The following is a 22,168-nucleotide window of genomic DNA, read 5'->3' on the forward strand; positions in this document are numbered from 1 at the left end:
AAGATTCAGGTTTAAGTTCTAGTTTTGCTGCTGATTTTGTACATGACTCTGAGTGAGTTACTTCTTAACCTTGTCTTTAATTGAATGTACTAAATGATTTCTAAGGTTTCTTCCAGCTCTCATTTTGTTATTAATCAGCTTCTCCAAATTATGTTATGTTCTTTGGTTATAGGGGAGCAGGAATCCATTGTCCATAATAGATATTTACCTTAAAACTGAATGCTGAAATTTAAGTGTTGAGCTCATATTCCATTATTGTATTTTGGTTTTACTTTTATAGATGCCAGAAGTGGGTGGAGAATTGTAGGAGAGCAGACTTAGAAGATAAAACACCTGATCAACTAAATAAACATTATCGATTGTGTGCCAAACACTTTGAGACTTCTATGATCTGTAGAACAGTAAGTAACCAGAGGGCTTGTTTTTTTTGTTTTGTATTCTCTTACTTACTCACTATTTGGTTGGAATGTAAATCTTTATATATTAATGTTGGAGAGTATCCTTACACCACTTTTTTTTTTAAGATGAAGACAAATTTGGAGCTTAATAGTATCTATTTTGTTCTTAAAAACCTGTTTTTTTTTAAACCCTTCTGTTTTTGATGCCCCATTCCTACTCACCAGACGTAGCCACTTTTAAACTTCTTTTGTAGCCTTCAGAAAATTTTAGATGATTATAAATGTGTATATTTAAAGTAAAGTTGGCATTTTTATTTGGATCAGCTTCTCTAGAGCTTTTTTATGAGTGAAATCTTCATCAAGGAATAGAGCTCTTTGTTTTCAAAGTTTTGTATGTACTGTTAGAACCAACCCTTAATTTTTATTTGCTGGATACAACAGGAAGCGAATCATGCAATTAATGTAAGAAAACATTTCTGTCAGTAATTTGCAATTTCATATCAAAACCTGACTCTCTCAGCCTTGCTACTGTTAACTGTGATTTTGGCCAAGTCACTTCCCCTCTCTGAGCCCCAATTTCTAATGAAGAAATTAGATCAGATAATTCCTGAGGTCTAAGACTTTTAACCCTCTGTGATTCTGTTACTGCTATGATTCATAAAAGGCACAAATAGGACAGATTTGATTGAAATGAAGCAGACCTGAAACACTTAAAAACTAGTTAGGAAGACAGTTTTGTTAAACAAATAATATATTCTTGTTTAGGTATTAAAACATGTATCATCTCAGTTATTGGGCTAGACATAAGCTTGATTTGAAGGTACACTATATATTGTTATGCAGCAATTTATTTTGATATTTTTTTCAGATACATTTTGCAGAGGCATCAGAAAACTAAAGAATGATTGGGTTATTTTATTTCTCAAAATTAATTGAAGCAGATACTTGTGAAGTCATTGGGAGGTGAGCCAATTCCGGTTCAACAGTTTAATCACAAATATTTGAGGGATATTTTTGCCTTGCTTTGTTAAGAGGATAATAATGATCAAATTAAGAGATTTCATATGTTTAAAAGGCAAACTTTATGTTCTTGACATTAAGTAAAAATATCCCAAATTATTTTAAATAAACAAGCCCTATGCATTTTTACATTTTTATTTTATTAATAAATATGGTCTCTTAATTAGTTAATTCCAATAAGACTAATGTGAGAAATATAAAATATAGTGCACTCATATTCTTGTTTATAGTCAGAGCATAGAACAGAACTATTTTCGCTTTTTTAATTTCCACATAATTCTTTAATCTTAGATCAATTAATGCAAATGTGAAACATTTTCTTTCTACACATGTAGAAGATATTGCTGTTAAATCTGGATTATCTAATACTTATACCCAGATGTTTTAAGAGTTTTGACTTCATTAGTTTGGCATTTAAGATCTCATCAGTAAACATTTGTGGCTAGTTCAGCGAAAGCCAGATATTATCTTTGATGCTAGAGTAAGATCATTACTTTATGCTCAAACCTTAATTCAGCAGTTAAAGATTAAATCTTGATACTGAATAAAAATTATCATGCACATGAATTGAATATAACCCTTATTGGCATGTGTACTTATAAATAGATGTAAAAAATTGCATGTTTTTTATTCATATATTGTTTTCTGGTCTGTAATATCTTTCCTTGGTAGCAAATTAATTTTATTTGAACTTTTAAAGTCTTTACAATGTTTTATCCCTCCTCTCTTTATTTAATTGGTAAAATATCAACAATTTATTGTGTATGTAGATATCTTTGCTTTTTGAGATGTTTGCTAAGTAGGAAAGATGAGACACTTAGTTTTTGTTCCCTTTACTGATTGTGTCCAAAATCAATCCCTGATTCAAACTCCGTAGTAGACTCAGGATATTTGGCCCAACACTAGAAGCTGAACATCCTTAAGAAATAGATTTTCTTCTTTGTGTTTTCTATGAGGCTTGGGATTGAACCAGAAACTATTGACTGTAAATAGAAATTCTTCCCAAATGTGTTTAACAGCTCTTAATATGCAACCTAAGATAGTGTGTTCCCTTTAATTATATATTTTTCCATCATATTTTCCTAACCTTCTCTCCTTGGGTGCAAAAACATAGGGATTGTTATTTTTGTTTGGCATATACTTTGAATACGCTTTATTAGTCATCTTTGAGACAATCACTGCTCCCACAAAAGCTTTTTAAACTGAAGTGTATTTTGTTTTTATCAGTGCAAATTTGGGAAGAAATTAAAGGCACTGTTTCTTTGGACTAGCTAGGGAAATGTAGTAGCACTTATTCATCTGTTACTTTACCTCTTAATAAACTTCTTGTCCCTACCTGACCTCCTCTGGTCTGGCTGTGGAAGACTGTCACCATCTAAGTATGCATCCAGCTTCTAGCCAGGTTGGATTAGGTTAAGAGGAATTAAGATAGAGAATGGTCATCCTTCAATGATAAGAACATTAGAATTAGAAGAGAATTTAGAAATACCTAGTTCAGTGTTTGCAAAAGTGTGATTATGTATATCACTTGTGGTATATGAGTGATTTCAGGTGGCACATGAACCAATTTTTATTTTAGAAGTTTTGTAATATGTGTTTAAAATATAACTAGCTCATCAAATCATTATTGTATAGTTTTTATTGCTTAAGATAATGTTAACTAAAAAAGTGAGTGGATTATGAAAAAGTATAGATGGTTGTGTAACTGAAATGGAAAGCATTATGATCATTAGTATGTGAATAACTTCATTTTGGGAAATACTGATCTAATTCAGTACCTGAGTTTTATTCAGGAGAGGAAACTGAGTCCAGAAAGGGAAAGGATTTAGTCAGGGTCTGAGAGTGAGTCACTGGTAGAATTTGGACTAGCCCCTAAGTCTCCTGGGTCCTAGTCCAATATTATTTCATGGTGGCTTGATGCTTCTCAGTAATAGTAGCAAAAGTGGAGTGAACAGCAGGTAAAGGAGGGAAGAATTATTATAAAACATACAGGTGGATAGATTATTTGAGAAACTTCTGTGCCTGCTGTGTTTTGTGGGCTCATAGAAGAACAGAAAAGTTGCTGGGAGATTGAATTAGAAAAATATATGTAAAATGCAAATACATTTTGTTTTTTATGCCTACCATCAATTCAGTTCCTTCATTTATAGTAGTAAGATTGCCAGAAGGTCAAATGCAAAAAGAGTTAGAAATAATAAGCTGATCTGGACTGACATCATCCATTCTACAAGTCTCTACACTTTAGAATTGGAGTTGAAGGAGTACTGGGGAAATCATTAACACTAGAATTTTATTTATGTATGATACATTCTTAAGGACCATTTCTGAATTAACACATTTTTCTTTTTCAGAGCCCTTATAGGACAGTTCTTCGAGATAATGCAATACCAACAATATTTGATCTTACCAGCCATTTGAATAATCCACACAGTAGACACAGAAAACGAATAAAAGAATTGGTATGTCAGTGTGCTTCCAGATTTCCTATCCTCTATAATATTATGAAATCAAATATAGATGCATTCATGTAAAAATTGAACCAAGTTACTTTCTACTTCAGAGGTAGCATTATGGGAAATTAATGCTATGGTTATTGTTGAAGTAGTGTGGACATAAGATGATTGGACATAAGATGATTAGTTTTAGTATTTACGTTGGAAAATCTTCAAATTTAGCCAGTTGATACTTGTTGACTTGAGCCAAAGTATGCTGTTAATTACAGGCTCCTAACTCATTCTCTTCCAGGGAAGAAGAAAAAAAAAAAAACCCACCTTTTCTTTTGTAGTAAAGAAAGTGGGGCTGAGGTATATTTCCAGAATTCAGCACAAAGGGATAAGTGAAAGTTAAGACATGGGTAGTTTTACTAGAAATAAGGATTCTATCACTATTAAGTACTGACAGGGTTTACAAAAAGCTTTTAAATCTCTGTATGTGGCATCTTTGTGCATGTTTTTATAAACCTTTGATATCCTTGAAACCTACCTGTTTTTTGTTGACCTCAAATGAACAGAATTAAATTACTCAGACTCCTCAGACCATTGCTTTCTGTCATCATTGCCACCAGGAAGCCCCTTGTTTGTTTATTTTCTTTCCTTCTTCCATTATTACCATTTCCTTTCCTCCCCTCCCTTTTGTATCCATGCTAGTGCACTTAATATGTCATTTCAGTCCACCGACTATGTGCTTTTTTAAGATAACAGCTGTCCAATTTTCCTCATTTTCTTCTCTGTTTACCTTTCATATTTAGATCTGTGATCCATTTAAATTTGTATGTGTGGTGTCCAGTAGAGATCTAATTTTATTTTTGTCTTTATAGAGATCAAGTTTTCCCAACATGGTCTGTTAATCCGTCTGGTGTAAGATGCCACCTCTGTCGTATACCAAGTTTACATATATGCAAGGCTGTTTCTGGGAACTCTGTTATGTTCCATTGGAAGATTTGTTTGTTTACAGCTATACCACACTTTTAAAAATTACCATCACTTTATATTATATCTTATTTTGAAAAAGGGTGATTTCTTTTTTTTTTTTTTTTTTTGTTTAGAGTAATCTGTGCACATGCACAGTTTTATTTTTTATTTTTTATTTATTTTTTTATTGTTTAACATCTTTATTGGAGTATAATTGTTTTACAATAGTATGTTAGTTTTCCCTCTACAACAAACTAAATCAGTTATACATACACACATGCTCCCACATAAGGGTGATTTCTTAATTTTTCTTTTTCAAAATTGTCTTAGCTATTTGTAGACCTTTGTCCATGTGAATTTGAGAATCCTTTTGTCATGTTCTAGAAATTCTGTTGAGATTTTCATTATAAGTACTTTGAATTAATATTTTTCCAGTGTTAATTAGTCCTATCCATAAACAGAAAAAAGAAACCCTAATAGAATAGCTATCAAATAGTAGCAATCATTGACAAAACTACTGGTTCTTTGAAGACTATTAAAACACTTTCAGGAGTGCAAAAAGTTAAAAATTTGAAAAAATTTCAGGGTTTTTGTTGCAGTTCTTTAGAAGAGAATGTGTACATCCTTCCTTAGATTAATTTTTTAAATTTAATTTAATTTTTATACAGCAGGTTATTATTTATTTTATACATATTAGTGTATATATGTCAATCCCAATCTCCCAATTACCTTAGATTAATTACTTCCTAAAAACCTTATGGTTGGGCTTCCCTGGTGGCGCAGTGGTTGAGAGTCCGCCTGCCGATGCAGGAGACACGGGTTCGTGCCCCGGTCCGGGAAGATCCCACATGCCGCGGAGCGGCTGGGCCCGTGAGCCATGGCCGCTGAGCCTGCGCGTCCGGAGCCTGTGCTCCGCAACGGGAGAGGCCACAACAGTGAGAGGCCCGCGTACAGGGGGAAAAAAAAAAAAAACAAAAAAACAAAAAAAACCCTTATGGTTTTTGTTGATATAGATAATGTATTTCTGGTTGAGAGATCATTTCCACCAATTTTGAAGATCCCTTTTTATTGATTCTAATAGTCTGAGTTTTCTGTGTAGGTGATTGTATCATCTACAAATAAGGACAAATTTGCCTCTTCTTTCAGTTCTCCCAGTTTTAATTTTTTCTGTAGCCTGTCTTATTGTTTAGTCAAGATCATCTCTAGTACTGTATTGAGTAGTCCCAGTAATGTCACGGCTGGTACACTTGCCTTTTTCCATTAAGTATGATATTTTTGTTGGTATTGTTAGATTATGTTTATCAAGTTAAAGAAATTCTTTTCATTTCCTTCTAGTCCTCACAATCACAGTTTTTATCATAACTTGTTGAACTTATCAATACTTTCATTGCATCTGTTGAGTTCTCATTTCTTTTCATTCTTTAATGCTGTGAATAACATTGATGGATTTTCTGTTTTTGAACCATCTTTGCAGTCCTGTGATGAACCCTAATTGATTGCAGTATATCTCCCTTCGTTTTCATACACTGTTCGATTCAGTTGGTCAGTATTTTATTTATGGTTTTGCATTTATAAGTGTTGGCCTATAATTTCTTTTCATGTATTCCTTTTATCCAGCTATGATATCAAGGTTCTGTTAGCCTCATAAAATAAGTTAGATAGCTTTTTTTTCTTTTCCTCTCCTAATTTTTTCAGAAAAACTTGTATAAGGTAGCTGTTGTCTGCTCTTGAAAGTTAGGTTGAACTTGGTAAAACCATCAGAGAGCTTTGGGTGGATGAGGGAATATTTTGATAACCATTTCTGTTTGTTTATTAGTAGTTTCTCTTTCTTCTTGTGTTCTATATGTTTCCAAAAGTTTATGAACTTCATCTAGGATTTTAGGATGCTTGCCTTTCTCTGCTCCTAAAATTACTTTAGTAGTCTTTTCAAAGAAATAGTAGTGAGTTTTATCACTGATTGCCTTACTTGTGAGCTGTTTTATTGGTTTCTTCTTGATTTGAAGGATTTACTTTTTGGCTCTTTTTTAACTTCTTGAATGTTTAACTCATTTATGTGTATTCAAAGCTATAAATGTCTAAGTATATTTTAGCTGTATCCTACAATTTTATACATGCAGTGCTTTTATTGTTCATCTGTGTTTTGTAATTTCCCCTATTTCTTTAGTATAAGATTATTTTTGTTCTTAGTTTCTAGACATGTGTTTATTTCTTAAAACTTTTTCCCCCAAATGTTGTTAACTGATGCATAGAGGGTATGTATAGTCTATGTCATATTCTTTCTAGTTTTTTTACATCCATTATTGGTGTAAGTCTGATGCCAGCCTGATTCTTGTTCCTTTTTAGGTGATCGCGTTTTTCTCCTTCACAGCCTTCAGCATTTTTCTTTATATTTGATATTTCAAATTTCACTAAACTGTATCTAGATGGGAGGTTTTTTCTTATCCAGACGTACATCTTAAAGTTCTGAGAAATCTTCAGTTTTTATTTCTTCATGCATTTCTTCTCTATTTATTTGTTTTTTTCTGGGACTTCTTATAGTTGAATGCTGCTGACACTACACAACAGTCTTCCACCTCAGCTTTTTTTTTTTTTTTTTTTTGCAGTACATGGGCCTCTCACTGTTGTGGCCTCCCTGTTGCGGAGCACAGGCTCCGGACGCGCAGGCTCAGTGGCCATGGCTCATGGACCCAGCTGCTGTGCGGCACGTGGGGTCCTCCCGGACCGGGGCACGAACCCATGTCCCCTGCATTAACAGGTGGACTCTCAACCACTGTGCCACCAGGGAAACCCAACCTCAGCTTTTTCCTTAGTAATATGAACCAGGGGTGAAGAGCTCAACACTTCCCATCCTGTAGCTTCCATTTCCCTGCTCCGCCCTTCAAGGAACCTCAGATATCTTACAGCAGGCACACTCTTCCAGATATGCCATCCTTGTAACTACACAGCCCATAGGATAAGGAGGGAATGTTCCAGATTGGCTAACCTGCTGACATTCTTGTTATCAATATCATGTCCCGTGCTACCCAGCAGGCACTGTGATGTCTCCAGCTGTCACTGGTACTGCTGCTTTCATGCCCCACAATAGTAATGGGATGGGTTATGATCTAAGAATTCTAGTGGGTTAGAGGGAGAGAAAAGGACATAATTGAAAAGTTCTTCTTCAGTCTAACCCTGTATATGCCACTTGGCTCTCTATGCTGTATGTATCCATTTCTCGTCCGTATTGGCACTGTCACTTTCTGCTTCCCAGAGATTTCTCATAGCTTTTGTGTTAGGTTCTGGGATCCAGCAACTCCCTTTTACATGGCAATCCCTGGGGTTAGATTGGGTGGGGGGCATGGTTTATGGCCCCTTGGATTTGACCTCAAATGCCATGATATATTTTCATGCCTTTTATCAATATTAGCCAATACACACTTGTAACCCCAAATTATGATGATATAGGTATAAAAGTAAGTTAAATGATGTATTCTTTAACCTCTAGTATTTTATTACAAACTTGGAGTCATTAACAAATTATTGTTCCAGTTTTCCTGTCATCTGTCTGTTTGAAGAATGTATTCTTTATGAAGAATTCATGCTCTTAAAAGAACTAAATTTGAGACTTCCCTGGTGGTCCAGTGGTTAAGACCCTGTGCTTCCACTGCAGGGAGCACGGGTTTGATCCATGGTTAGGGAACTAAGATCCTGCATGCCAAAAAAAAAAAAAAAAGAAAGAAAGAATTAAATTTGACTCATAATATGCTTTTTACTTGTGAGTCTGTGATGATAATACTAGAGTTCAGTTTTCTCAAAGATATTTTTTTCTTGTCATTTAGAGTGAAGATGAAATCAGGACACTGAAACAGAAAAAAAGTAAGTGATAGTGTTAATGACTCAACTTCTGAATGCCTTTTTAAAAGGCCTTGACCTGGTAAGGACAAATAAATATGTTTTATGTCCAAAAACCTACTGTGAGAATGCTGTAAGAGTGTGGTAGGCATTGTCCTGTGGTCTGGAATTGTCTGTGAGATAAAGTCTTAGTTTGCCTTTATTGAGTGCCACTATGGCATGCACTTGGCCTTCTCTCTCTCCACTAGATGCTCCCAGTGTAGTAAGGATGGCAGGCACACAGTCAGAGTGTCCTAGTGTAGGGAAAGAAAGGAGCACAATCTCTGTCCACTCAATGTGTGGTGCATACTAAGTTCTTGGTAAATATTTAAGGAATAAATGCTGTTGAGACACTTGGGCTTACAGAGAGCAGGAGTCACAATAGCTGTTCTCCAGGTACTGATGCCTGAGCTGTGTCACTAAAGAATGAGGACTGGAAGGTTTTTCTGTTCTTGTCAGTTATTACTATTACTCTTCCTTTCCTGTCTCCTCCTACTACTGCTATTATTATTAACATAACTTTTTTTATTGAGTGCTTACTGTGTGCTAAGTCATTATTATAAGTGCTTTACTTATATTAATTCATGTAATTCTCATAGTAGCCCTGAGGAAAGTACTATTATTTTCCCCCTTTATAGATGATGAGACATGGATTCAGGCAAAGAAAGGAGGGAAAGATAGTCTGTGCAGTACCTTGAAACAGGGTGCCAGATTTGGGGAACTACACACTAATTTTGTTGTTGGAGCGTCTAATAACCCATGATGGTTAAAAAATGAACCTAAAGGGATTGCAGGGACCAGGACTTTCAGGGTTGTGTGTATGACTATGGTCAGGACCCTTATTAACCTCAGGGCCACAGTTTTCCCATCCAAATATGAAGAGATTAGGCTAAGATTTCTAATATTCTAATATATCCCTAAAAATTGCATGAATATGCTTTATATTGTATTGTCTCATCTCCCATATAAAAGTGTAGATTAATGGTTTGATAGAAACAATGTCAGCATGTACCTTGGAGCTAGAGAAGCTTGGAATTGAATTTCACCTCCATCTGTGACCTTGGGCAATTATTTACTGTCCTCATTTGTCAAATGGGGTTGATACCACGTGCCTGTACAGGGAGCAGTGTGCTACATATAAAATGCCAACGCAGTGCCTCAGTAAATATTAGTTCTCTTCCCCTTCCTTTTTGTGAGGACATGGACTGTCTTTTATTACTCTGTATATGTGATGTGCCTTATTAAGTTTTTAAGAAATTGTTCCTCTCATGATAGCTTTGACATACAGGATTAAATATATATCCATTCAGTGTTTGTCTCCTCCACTAGAGTGTATCTTATTTTAACCTGTGTATCCTAGTCTGTGGTCCAGTAGGTACCCCATGAGTGTTGAATGAATGAATTTGTGGATTTTAAATATTTAACCTGTCAAAAATGTAATTTTTTTGTTTGTATGATTTCTTATGAGCCTGTTTATAAAATTCTTTGTTTTCCAGTTGATGAAACTTCTGAACAGGAACCAAAACATAAGGAAATAAACAACAGCAGTGCTCAGAACCCCAGTGCAGAAGAAGGGGGTGAAGAGCAGGATGAAGACATTTTACCTTTAACCCTTGAAGAGAAGGAAAACAAAGAATACTTAAAATCTTTATTTGAAATTTTGATTCTTATGGGAAAACAGAACATACCTCTGGATGGACATGAAGCTGATGAAATCCCAGAAGGTCTCTTTACTCCTGATAACTTTCAAGCACTGCTGGAGTGCCGAATCAATTCTGGTGAAGAGGTTCTGAGAAAGCGCTTTGAGACAACAGCAGTTAACACATTGTTCTGTTCAAAAACACAGCAGAAACAGATGCTAGAGATCTGTGAGAGCTGCATTCGGGAAGAAACCCTCAGGGAAGTGAGAGACTCTCACTTCTTTTCCATCGTCACTGACGATGTGGTGGACATAGCAGGGGAAGAGCACCTGCCTGTGTTGGTGAGGTTTGTTGACGAAGCTCACAACCTGAGAGAGGAGTTTGTGGGCTTCCTGCCTTATGAAGCTGATGCAGAAATTTTGGCTGTGAAATTTCACACTACGATAACTGAGAAGTGGGGATTAAACATGGAGTACTGTCGTGGCCAGGCTTACATTGTGTCCAGTGGATTTTCTTCCAAAATGAAAGTTGTTGCTTCTAGACTTTTAGAGAAATATCCCCAAGCTATCTACACACTCTGCTCTTCCTGTGCCTTAAATATATGGTTGGCAAAATCAGTGCCTGTTATGGGAGTATCTGTCGCGTTAGGAACAATTGAGGAAGTTTGTTCTTTTTTCCATCGATCACCACAACTGCTTTTAGAACTTGACAATGTCATTTCTGTCCTATTTCAGAACAACGAAGAAAGGGGCAAAGAACTGAAGGAAATTTGCCATTCTCAGTGGACAGGCAGGCATGATGCTTTTGAAATCTTAGTGGACCTCCTACAAGCACTTGTTTTATGTTTAGATGGTATAAATAGTGACACAAATGTTAGATGGAATAACTGTATAGCTGGCCGAGCATTTGTACTCTGTAGTGCAGTAACAGATTTTGATTTCATCGTCACCATTGTTGTTCTTAAAAATGTTCTATCTTTTACAAGAGCCTTTGGGAAAAATCTTCAGGGGCAAACTTCTGATGTCTTCTTTGCAGCCAGTAGTTTGACTGCAGTGCTGCATTCACTAAATGAAGTGATGGAAAATATCGAAGTTTATCATGAATTTTGGTTTGAGGAAGCCACAAATTTGGCAGCCAAACTTGATATTCAGATGAAACTCCCGGGGAAATTTCGCAGAGCTCAGCACAGTAACCTGGAATCTCAGCTAACCTCTGAGAGTTACTATAAAGAAACTCTAAGTGTTCCAACAGTGGAACACATTATTCAAGAACTGAAAGATATATTCTCAGAACAACACCTCAAAGCTCTTAAATGCTTATCTCTGGTACCCTCTGTCATGGGACAGCTTAAATTCAATACATCAGAGGAGCATCATGCTGACATGTACAGAAGTGATTTACCTAATCCTGACACACTCTCTGCTGAGCTGCATTGTTGGAGAATCAAGTGGAAACACAGAGGAAAAGATATAGAACTTCCATCCACTATTTATGAAGCCCTTCATTTGCCAGACATCAAGTTTTTTCCTAATGTTTATGCATTGCTGAAGGTCCTGTGTATTCTTCCTGTGATGAAGGTTGAGAATGAACGCTATGAAAATGGACGAAAGCGTCTCAAAGCATACCTGAGGAACACTTTGACAGACCAAAGGTCAAGTAACTTGGCTTTGCTTAACATAAATTTTGATATAAAACACGATTTGGATTTAATGGTGGATACATATATCAAACTCTATACAAGTAAGTCAGAGCTTCCTACAGATAATTCAGAAACCATTGAAAATACCTAAGAGACTTTTAAAATAGGCTTTCTCTTATATTTGATATTTGAAAAAATCTGTAAGAAATTTGAAAATATCTCACAGAAAAGTTGTACGGTGTACGTAGGCCACTTAATCACTGAATATCTTGACCTGCAGGCCTCCCATTGAGTACATTAGTCATTGATAATCTGCCTGTTTAAATGGCCCGTTTGAAGTCCCGTGCTTTGGAGACCTAACTGTTCTTCCAGAAGATAGCATTGAAAGTACCATTACACTCTGTGTGATCTCTGCTAATGGCACTTTGAAATTGTATTAGTTAAGTCATTTTAGATATAACATTTGTCACTGTGGATCCAATTGTCAGGTACTTAGTTGTCAGTTCTTTGAAGAAATAAATTTTGAGGAGGTATGGGAGGAAGGAATACATTTTATAAAACATTACAATGAAGCTCATGACTGACCTTTGAATAGTAGGAATTTTAAGTATGCTGTTAAAAATCTGTAAGGGACCGTTAAAATGATCAGACTGTAAGAGAAACGTGTGAGCTTGCCAAACAAGGATTTCAGTGTAGATTTTGCCTTTATCAAATGAAGTTGAAGGAACAAGTTAAAGTTTGAATGGAAGAGCCTGCCATTGTTGTTCCACATCTGATTGTTGCTGTTTACATTCCTTTATTGAGCCTACATCTTCATAAGCTTTTTGACAGGTATATGTTGAACACTTCTGTTTCATGGTCAAGACAGGATCAGAGACCATGGATACTGACAACTGATTTGTCTGTTTTCTTCTGTCTTTTTCCATGACTATATCTACTGCCTCATCTTGATTTATAAGCAAAACCTAGAAAACCTACAAAAATAAGTGTTTTGTGGTTTATCTAGGAATAATATAGAAAATATTGCTGTTATTTTTGGTGAAGAAAATCAATTTTGTATAGTTTATTTCAACCTAAATAAAATGTGAATTTTGTTTAAAGTTCAGGTACATTGTTTTTGATGGGGACAAAACAGATTCTTGTGGTAAATTCTCTTTTCAAAAATATTTATAACCTTCACAATTGAAGATAAGATCTTTTTTTTTTTTCTTTTGGTGTATGGTTTACTACTTGGGGGAATAAAAAAAAGCCATTTTAATTGTGAAATTATTAAATGTAGGATTTATCTAAGTTTTTAAGTATTATATGCTGTATGACCCCGATATAAATTATTAGTGTTTGCATAATTGTTGCTGGCTAAAATGTAAATGAATTAATGTTGCAAAGATGTCATTGCATTATTTTATGTTGGGATAAGTTAGTGTTATTTGAGTTTCAGAAAACAGGATGGGGGTATATTTGCGGAGTGCTTGGTCTTACTGATAGCAGTGCATTTCCCTGTTGTGGACAAATGTGGCAGATGTGTCAAATCAGGACACATTTCCCATGCAGGCTATAAAAAAGATAACAGAGTTTATCTTATATCCAGAGCTCTAAGAGGTGCCTCTGTCCATGACAGAAAGAACTGATTCGGTTCATGATGGCAGGATGACAGAAAAGGAGACACAGCTGGCCTTTTAATAGCTGCATGCAGTTCTTAGGACACTTAATAGTGGTGTGACCTTGGCAGATTATATAATCTGGGTATATTTCCTCAACTATAAAACCACACTTAAGCTTGTGCTATGAGAGTTAGATAATTTATTATCAATTATCTGTTACTACTTACTGGTGTCTCAAAACTTAGTGGCTTGAAAAAAAAGTTTACAGTTTTGTGGCTTAGTTGAGTGGTCCTTTTGCTGGTCTCATCTGGACTCTACATTCAGCTGGTAGATTGGCTGGGGGCCTAGATGGGACAGCTGGGCCTGTCATGTGGTCTTTTATCTTGGGCTTATGGCATGGTGGTCTCAGAGTACCAAGAAGACAAAGGCAATAGCTTCAAAGCCTGGGCTCAAGAACTCACAGAACATCACTTTCATCACATCTTTTGGTCAAAGCAAGTCACGAGGCTTGCCCAGAAAGGATAAGGATAATAGACTCCTTGTCTTGATGGGTGGAGCTATAAAATAGGGCCCTGTTTTCAGTCTACTATACTAATTTATCCAAAACATTCATGCTGCAAGCATTGGTTAAGCTTTAAATGTGCCTCACCATTTGTTTATAATCTCTGTATGTTCTCAAAGTTAATTTGAGAATTTATTGAAAGCTTGAAAACCCTAATTTGTTAAGAAGCATCTTCACAAACTCTGGTCTTTGAAGATAGATTGAGTCAATGGTAGTCTCCCCATTGATGAAACAGAGATTATCATTTTTGCAAGATTAGATAGTTAGAAAGAGGTTGATGTAGTGACTGTTTATTCCTCAAATATTAGTTGAATGTTTACTGTGTGCCAGGCTTCTGGATTAAGTGCTGGCAATAACATGCACTTTCTTACAGAGCTTACAGCCTAGGGTTGACCCATAGGACTACAATTGTACTTATTTATAACCACACACACACAAACACACATACCTTATAGTTAAGTGGATCAGATTATTGAAATTAAAAGAAAAAATAACACATTAGGGTATCTATAAAAGCCTTGTGCGATTAAAAAAAAATTCTGGGGACTTCCCTGGTGGTCCAGTGGTTAAGAGCCTGTGCTCCCAATGCAGGGGGCCCGAGTTTGATCCCTGGTCAGGGAATTAGATTCCACGTGCCGCAGCTAAAGATCCCACACGTGGCAATGAAGACCCTGCGTGCCGCAACTAAGACCCGGCACAGCCAAATAAATAAATAAATATTAAAAATTTTCTGTATCATATCTAAACAGTTTTCAAAAGATACTAGGAAGTACATTCATGATTTAATATATATAATTGGAGGAATTTTTGCTTTTGACATTACCACTCTCATTTTGGGGGAAAAAAAGCTGAAGCCTAACATAGGATTGGTTACCTGTAAATTGATGAGAACAAATGAGTTATTAATAATTTTATGTAATTTTTATTTAACTCTTAACAATGGCCCCTTGAAGTAAATAGTAGTTGATTGAGTTGAAAGAGACGCCCCCCCCCCCCCCCCCGCACTGCCTACTCCTCTTGTGGCCAGTTCCTCTGCAGTAACTTCATTGGATCTGGTTTTTGTTTCATATTAGGGACAGCCACTTTTTAAGTGCTATTTAAAGTGAGTAATTCGGGCTTCCCTGGTGGTGCAGTGGTTGGGGGTCCGCCTGCCGATGCAGGGGACATGGGTTCGTGCCCTGGTCCGGGAGGATCCCACGTGCCGCGGAGCGGCTGGGTCCGTGAGCCGTGGCCGTCGGGCCTGCGCGTCCGGGGCCTGTGCTCCGCAATGGGAGGGGCCACGGCGGTGAGAGGCCCGCATACCGCAAAAAAAAAAAAAATAAAGTGAGTAATTCATAAAACATAGGAAAATTGTACTTGCAGTGTTTATTAATATTTATACGATACTCTAGAGCTTACGAAGCACCTTGATTGTATCATTCAAGTTCTAAGAAAAATTCAGGCAAGAATTATCCCCATTTTTCAGTTGAGAAGTTCAGGCTCACAGAGGTAAATGAATTGCCCCGAATTATAGCTATTAAGTGCCAGAGCCAGGTACTACAATCCAATCCTTCAATCTTAAAACTGATTATGAAAGCCACTTCATTCTTAAGGTTTGTAAGAGAAATATTTGCTTTAGGGATAGGCTTCTTTTATGTTCTTGCTTTATCCATTGCCAACTTTCAGCACAGCATCTCTAAAATGTGCTCATTATAGTCAACGTGGGTTCCTTGCAAAACAAAAAAACTGAAGCCTGAAACTTCTGAGACTTTGCAAACTAGGTGTAGAAATGCTGCCACCTTTGTTTGGCTGCCAGGACACTACCACAAAGGGCTGTAGATCCAGGTCCATTTACTTCACTAGAGTAGATGCAGCTGTCTTCTTGCTGTAATCAAATGCTCCTCTGTAGCCAGCTTTTTGTGGCCAGAAAAAGCAAAGTAATTTTTAGTACAGATTAGCATAAAAATCTCTACTAGATCAGTTTCAGGAAACAATTACTAGCTTAGAAACAAGTGTGATCTATAGGTTGGCTAAAATGGCAGTTAATTTCCAGACCTTTAAAATGCCCCTTATTTCTCACCATGAATACTATATAAATAGAATACACTACCTGCCACTGTATTTGGTTTCATAAATTATTCGGACGGTGAACAACAGACTTCAAAATTAAGTAGAGGTAGTAAATCTGCCCTTTTTAATGAGTTTGAATTTACAGTAGTAGTTTAAACATCTGGAAGTTTAAAGTCTTAATTCATTCCAAATGTTCAACAAGGATATACTGCAAAGAGGATATTGTAATTGAGGGATAAAGAAAACTACTGTTGACTCAATCTGAAGCCTTTTCTAATTTTCTCTATATACATTAATCACATAAAACTTGAGAGGCTGACAGTTCAAAAAGAGAAGAGATGGACCAAAATATCCAAGTTGGCATGCTTCTAGAAAAATAACTTTTAAAAGAGGTCATAGTTATAACAAGGATGAAGTTTAAATGCTGTTAATTAACATGTCTAGGATATGGCCAGATAGTGCTGCTGTGTTGTATGTTCTGTTCTTGTGGATACGAGGTGCGGTTTTCTTTTGTTATTATTTAAACTGGACTTAGAAGAGTCAAACCTTTTGACTTCTAAATTGTAATTTTTTTTTGGCCGTGGCATGTGACATCTTAGTTCCCCTACCAGGGAATAAACCCATGCCCCCTGCAGTGAAAGCATAGAGTCTTAACCACTGGACCGCCAGGGAAGTCCCACTAAATTGTTATTTTGATTAATGCATTTTGTAATCCAAGAATCTGGTCTGCTGCCAGCTTGGTCTAGCATAAGACCAAGTATTCGTTTAGTGCACACTTATTGAGTGCCTACTGGATGCTTGTTAGGTGTTGGTTTACGTTTCTTAGAGCAGAGTTGCAGCAGCAGGAGGAGTGTTCATCATTGTCTGGTAGCAGCTGCTGCTAAGGAAGAGTGCTCACTGTATTCCAGTGTTGTGCTCAAGCACTTTACCTGAATTATCTCATTTAAACTTTTCCACCCTATGAAAAAGGTAATATTATCTGTATTTTTTTCAGGTGAAAACCTAATGATTAGAAGGCCACACAGCTAGTGAAAGGTGGAACCATGATTCTAACGTGATGTAAAGATTTGCAAATCTAATTCCTTGTCTCATATTTGCTTTTCATGCTTTTTTTTTTTTAAGAAGATGTTGGGGGTAGGAGTTTATTAATTAATTTATTTTTTCTGTGTTGGGTCTTCGTTTCTGTGCGAGGGCTTTCTCTAGTTGTGGCAAGCGGGGGCCACTCACTATCGCGGCCTCTCGTTGCAGAGCACAGGCTCCAGACGCACGGGCTCAGTAGTTATGGCTCACGAGCCTAGTTGCTCTGCGGCATGTGGGATCCTCCCAGACCAGGGCTCGAACCCGTGTCCCCTGCATTAGCAGGCAGATTCTCAACCACTGCGCCACCAGCTTCCCTGCTTTTCATTCTTATTTCAAATATTGTATTGAATGCCTGTGGTGCTTAATCTAAATTTAGCCTCAGGCATGAGGCTAGGGTCATGGATACAAAGGTGAATGAGATGAATCTCATGCCATGGATGCAAAGGTAAGACTGAGCCAATACCCTCAGTGAGCTCAGTCACATGGGGGAGCCAGACATGCAAGCCAGGAGCTGCCAGGAGCAGGGCAAAGGGTAGGGTAATTCTATCACTGATCATCCCAACCGGGACACTTTTGATAGTGTGAGGGTACAATTATTAGTTACGCCAGAACAACAGATAAAGCAGGACTGTCTGGAACAAACCAGGGTGTGTGGTCACCCGAGGTGGCGGAAAACCCACGGTGTGAAGGGAGAGCCCTGAGTAACTAGAGGAGGTGATGCCCTAGCTAGACCTAGAAAAGTGGGAGACATGCTCTTGTCTCCAGTCATGACCTGCTATTTAAGGCTTTCAAGATACCCGATTAAGATGTGGTACTTCTTCCTTAAACCAGTATTATACATATTAAATTAAAATCTGCATAGTAGAGTTTAGAGCAGTAGAGTTATACAGATGACGCTTCATTTTACAGAGGACTAGACAGAACAGCTTGCTCAGGATCACACCACTCGGTGGTGGCAGAGGCCAGGGGAGAACAGAAGCATCCCAACAGTGCTGTGCTCTGTCCTACCACACAGACGAAACTGAAGATGGAAAGCCTGAAAGAATCATTTCTTGGCAGGTGAGCAGTGTCCACCCTTCAAACTTATTAATGTAAACAGTAATCCCATAAGTATGTCAGCTTTATAGGAGAGAGGTTTATTAAACAGGCCAGGGTCTGGGGTTAGTTCTTGGCACACTGCTGTTTTGCATACCATAAAATTTTGGTTTTAAAAATATTTGGTATTGCTACATCTTATTTGGCAAATTTCTATTCTTGGTATGATTATTTTTCTTTGGAAGGATACATGTGGTTAGAGTGTGGGTTTTCAAAGCCTTTTTCCTAAAAAATGAGATGTTGAAAGCTTTCCTTATAATTGTGCCTTGTGGGATTTGGACTTCCTTTTATTAATAGCAGCTACTATATACTGAGCACTTACTATGTTCCAAGCATCATATTAGGTACTTCATATGAATCATTTTATTTAGGCTCACAGTAACCTGAGGCAGTAGGTGTTACTATCTTCATTTTATGGATCTGAAAGTGACTTGTAAAAGGCCATTCAGCTGTGGAGTGGCAGTCAACCCAACCAACTATCGCTGCTAGAGCAGCCTGCTCCTCAGAGTGGAAATTCTCACCTTTAATTTAAAAAAAAAATCTGTGTGAAAAGACTGGGGTGGGAGGAAGTACACCAAAATACTAATGTTTGTCTCTAGGTGGTGGGAGTATGGGGGATTAAAATTTTTCCTTATTTTCTACAATGTATTTATTTTTCTCATTTTCAGAAGGATTGTATAGCATTCTGAAATGGAAAACTCAAGATTAGTTACATGAAAATATTTTTCTTCCAAAAGATTTGTTGCTACTTTTCCAGTTCCATTTAACACACATCATGCCAAACATTATTCCAAGTGTTTTGGCCACAAAGATAAGTCATTGGCCCTGATGGCAAGTTGTTAGGCTGCCGATTCTTCAAGGCCCGGCTCAAGTGTCTTGCATCCCCATCACCTGTGCCCAGTTACTTCTCACCACCTCTGCTGTTACCACCTCAGTTCAAACCACTATCACCTCTCACTTTGTCTTTTGCTGCAAGTCTGTTTTCCATGTAACAGGCAGAGTTATCATGAACCTCTTTTTCTCAGACCCTTCCAGTGGTCTTAGGCCAGAATCCAAACTCCGACCATGACCCTAAGGCCCTACACAATCTAGTCCATGCCTACCCCTGGCCACATCTCCTAGTCTGACTCTTGTTCACTCTGCCCAGCTACTACGGTCTTTTTTGTTTCTCCCACTCACCAGGCACATTCAGAGAAGCTTGTTCATGACCTTTACACTTGCTGTGCTATGACAGCTGTTAGCCCAATGAATTCCTAGCTCATTTTTCACATCATTCAGATCTTTGCTTAAACATTATCTCCACAGAGCAGCTTTCTCCGATGATGCTTTTGAAACTAGCTTTACCTTTTCTAAAAATAAGTTGACTTCCTGCACTAGTATATAAGTTCTACAAGGTCTGGGACCTTGTAGTGTTTGCTGTGGTTGTATCCCATTGCCTTTAATAGTGCCTGGCAGGTAGCTGGTGCTCCATATTTGTTGAATGAATGGACAAATGATGTGTTCTAGGACCAATGGGAAATTCAGAGTGGCTGGAAGATTGAGGGGAGGGGAAAGCAACTCGAGATAAAGACGTAAAGGCAGTTAGGGGCCAATCCATGAAAACCCTTGAAATTCCCACTCAGGAGTTGGCCATCACCCTCTGGTCAGGGGAATCCTCCAAGAAATGCTGAACCTCAACCCCTTGTCTGTGTGAGCTGGCCATAGGAATAGAGCCTTTCAAAGGTGCGGTGTGTGGTGAAGTCTGGCCTGCAGTTTCTGGGCATGTTTAGAAAATGAGAGAACATGGTTGAACTGAAAAAGCAAACCCCACATTGGTCACTGTTAATCATAATTAGTAATGTCTGTGATTTGTATAATCTTTCTTCAGAAGTGTTCCAGGTCTTGAGACATGATCCCTTTGGTCCCCCCAGGCCCTGCCACAATAACAACCTTGGCATGTGACTCACCACCCTCCCCTGCCATATAATATCCTTCTATTTATCACCTGTCTTACCCCTTCCTTTCCATGTCAAGTAATTTCTGCCTTGTTTTTTTCTTCTCTTCCTTCCCTTCTCAAACCACAACCCATATAATTTTCATTGCCCTCTTTAGAAACTTCTTGTGTCTCAGCTCCAGCCTTTTTATAAGGAAGGGGAGCAGACCTGAAACAGTGTGGAGAGGGAGATGTACATTGTTAATTTACCTCCATTACATAGTGGCGTTTTCCTCTGGACTGCCATTCCTTTTCCAGCTTTGCAGTCCCCCTGGAAGATAGATGACTAAACACAAAGGTGGTTGGCTGGTGCTTTAAAGTCATTGGTGATCTCAGTGCTCACTTGAGGTTAGCGTCGCTACCCATAGCATGAGATTTGTCAGTGTGCTTAAATAATAGAATTAAAGTATTGATTTCTGTTGTGCTTCGTGTAATGATGCTTATACTTACGGAGGAATTTAATATTTATTGAGTGCCTCCTGTAGGCCAGGTACTGTGTGAGATGCTTTATGCATATATTCTCATTTAAGACTCATATTTTGATGAGGTTGATATATTATCCCCATGAGAGAACTGAATTTCAAAGAAATTATTTGCCCGCAGTCACACAGTCCATGTCTGTCTAAAGCCAGAGCCTGTGTCCTTGCATACACTGCACAACCAGCCCCAACCCTGCCACAGCACTTGAAAGTGCATAAAGGGTCTTCACAGACATCGTCATTTCAGTCTTCATAACAACCTATAGGATTAGCAGGGTCGTCCCCAGCTGACTTGTGAAAATGTACCATCACAGGGACTTCCTGCAGCCCTGTTGCTCTCTGGTTTGGAGTCTGGTGCTTGGGCAGGGTCCTGTGCTTGTCACTGTGCTGGATGCAGGATTCGAATCCAGCTCTAGAAGAGTTAGATCATTGGTGGGCAATGCTGGAGGGGCCAGACCACAACCCCTGTGACATCATGAGAGCAGGGATGTGGGTGCTCGTTCTCTGAGAGAGGCCTGGAAGAGCTGCTGTCCTTTTCCTGCTTGTGAGAGTGGATGCAGGCCTGCCCAGGAGCTGGAAGCATTGGAGTGAGAGAAGGTTGGACAAGCCAGCAGTAAGGAACAGGGGAAAGAGCAGAGGTTTGGTGTGAGGAGACCCAGTCTGAGGGCTGCTACTTGGGAGTTGTGGGGCCTTAGGCGAACCACTTCACCACTCTGAGCACAGATACCACAGCATTTATTGTGCAGTCATGGTCAAACCTCACTACAGCATGGAATAATACTTTCTCCAAGGGAAAGTCTCTGCTAACCTGACTGCTAACCAGCTGGTTATGGTTAACTATCCCAGAACAAGCCTGAGTACTGATATGAAGAACCTGGAGACTTACTTCTCTTTCTGCCCTTGAGAGAGAGGCTAGGCAAGTTGCTGCCCCTCTCTGGGCCTCAGTCTTCTCATCTGTACAGCAAGATGCCAATATCACCCATGATTAAGGAGAAAGTGTTTAATCAGCTATATGTTCTATCATGTCCCTGAAATGCTCTGAAAGAAAAAAAGCCTCTAGATGAAATTAGAAAGGGTGAGCTTCATGCCAAAGGACCTGGAAAGACTTCTCGGAGGAGTGTGGTATGAGCTAGGTTACAAAGGCTGGATAGGGGTCAGCAGGGAAGGAGGCAGGGTTTTGGTGGAATGGCTGACGTAGAGGACCAGGCAACATCCCAGTACAGGAAGGGCTACTGCTGTGTCATTCCTTCTCATCTGACTCCATCAGCATCTCCCACGTTCACAGCTCCCGCCCTCAATTCTCAATTCTAAGAGGCTATTAGTTATGAGACACAATTTTAATTAAATAGCAGC

At 38.2% G+C, this 22,168-nt stretch overlaps 1 protein-coding gene across 2 annotated transcripts in view; it reads left to right on the forward strand.

Annotated features, from left to right (window-relative positions):
- THAP12 (THAP domain containing 12) overlaps nucleotides 1-18,366 on the forward strand; it is a 31,831-nt gene extending 13,465 nt beyond the window's left edge. The window contains exons 2-6 of one of the 2 annotated variants that reach the window (XM_067038473.1): nucleotides 281-401; nucleotides 3,770-3,877; nucleotides 8,647-8,683; nucleotides 10,195-12,078; nucleotides 18,179-18,366. In XM_067038473.1, the coding sequence (XP_066894574.1) occupies nucleotides 281-401; nucleotides 3,770-3,877; nucleotides 8,647-8,683; nucleotides 10,195-12,078; nucleotides 18,179-18,186 (2,158 nt within the window). In that variant the 3' untranslated portion in view covers nucleotides 18,187-18,366. Of the gene's footprint in view, nucleotides 1-280; nucleotides 402-3,769; nucleotides 3,878-8,646; nucleotides 8,684-10,194; nucleotides 13,078-18,178 lie in introns of those variants that run through there. The other variant, XM_059067808.2, reaches the window with a different exon arrangement.
- Nucleotides 18,367-22,168: the final 3,802 nt, after the last annotated feature.

Source organism: Kogia breviceps, chromosome 7, assembly GCF_026419965.1.
Source record: "Kogia breviceps isolate mKogBre1 chromosome 7, mKogBre1 haplotype 1, whole genome shotgun sequence".
In the NCBI taxonomy this organism is placed as follows: domain Eukaryota; kingdom Metazoa; phylum Chordata; class Mammalia; order Artiodactyla; family Physeteridae; genus Kogia; species Kogia breviceps.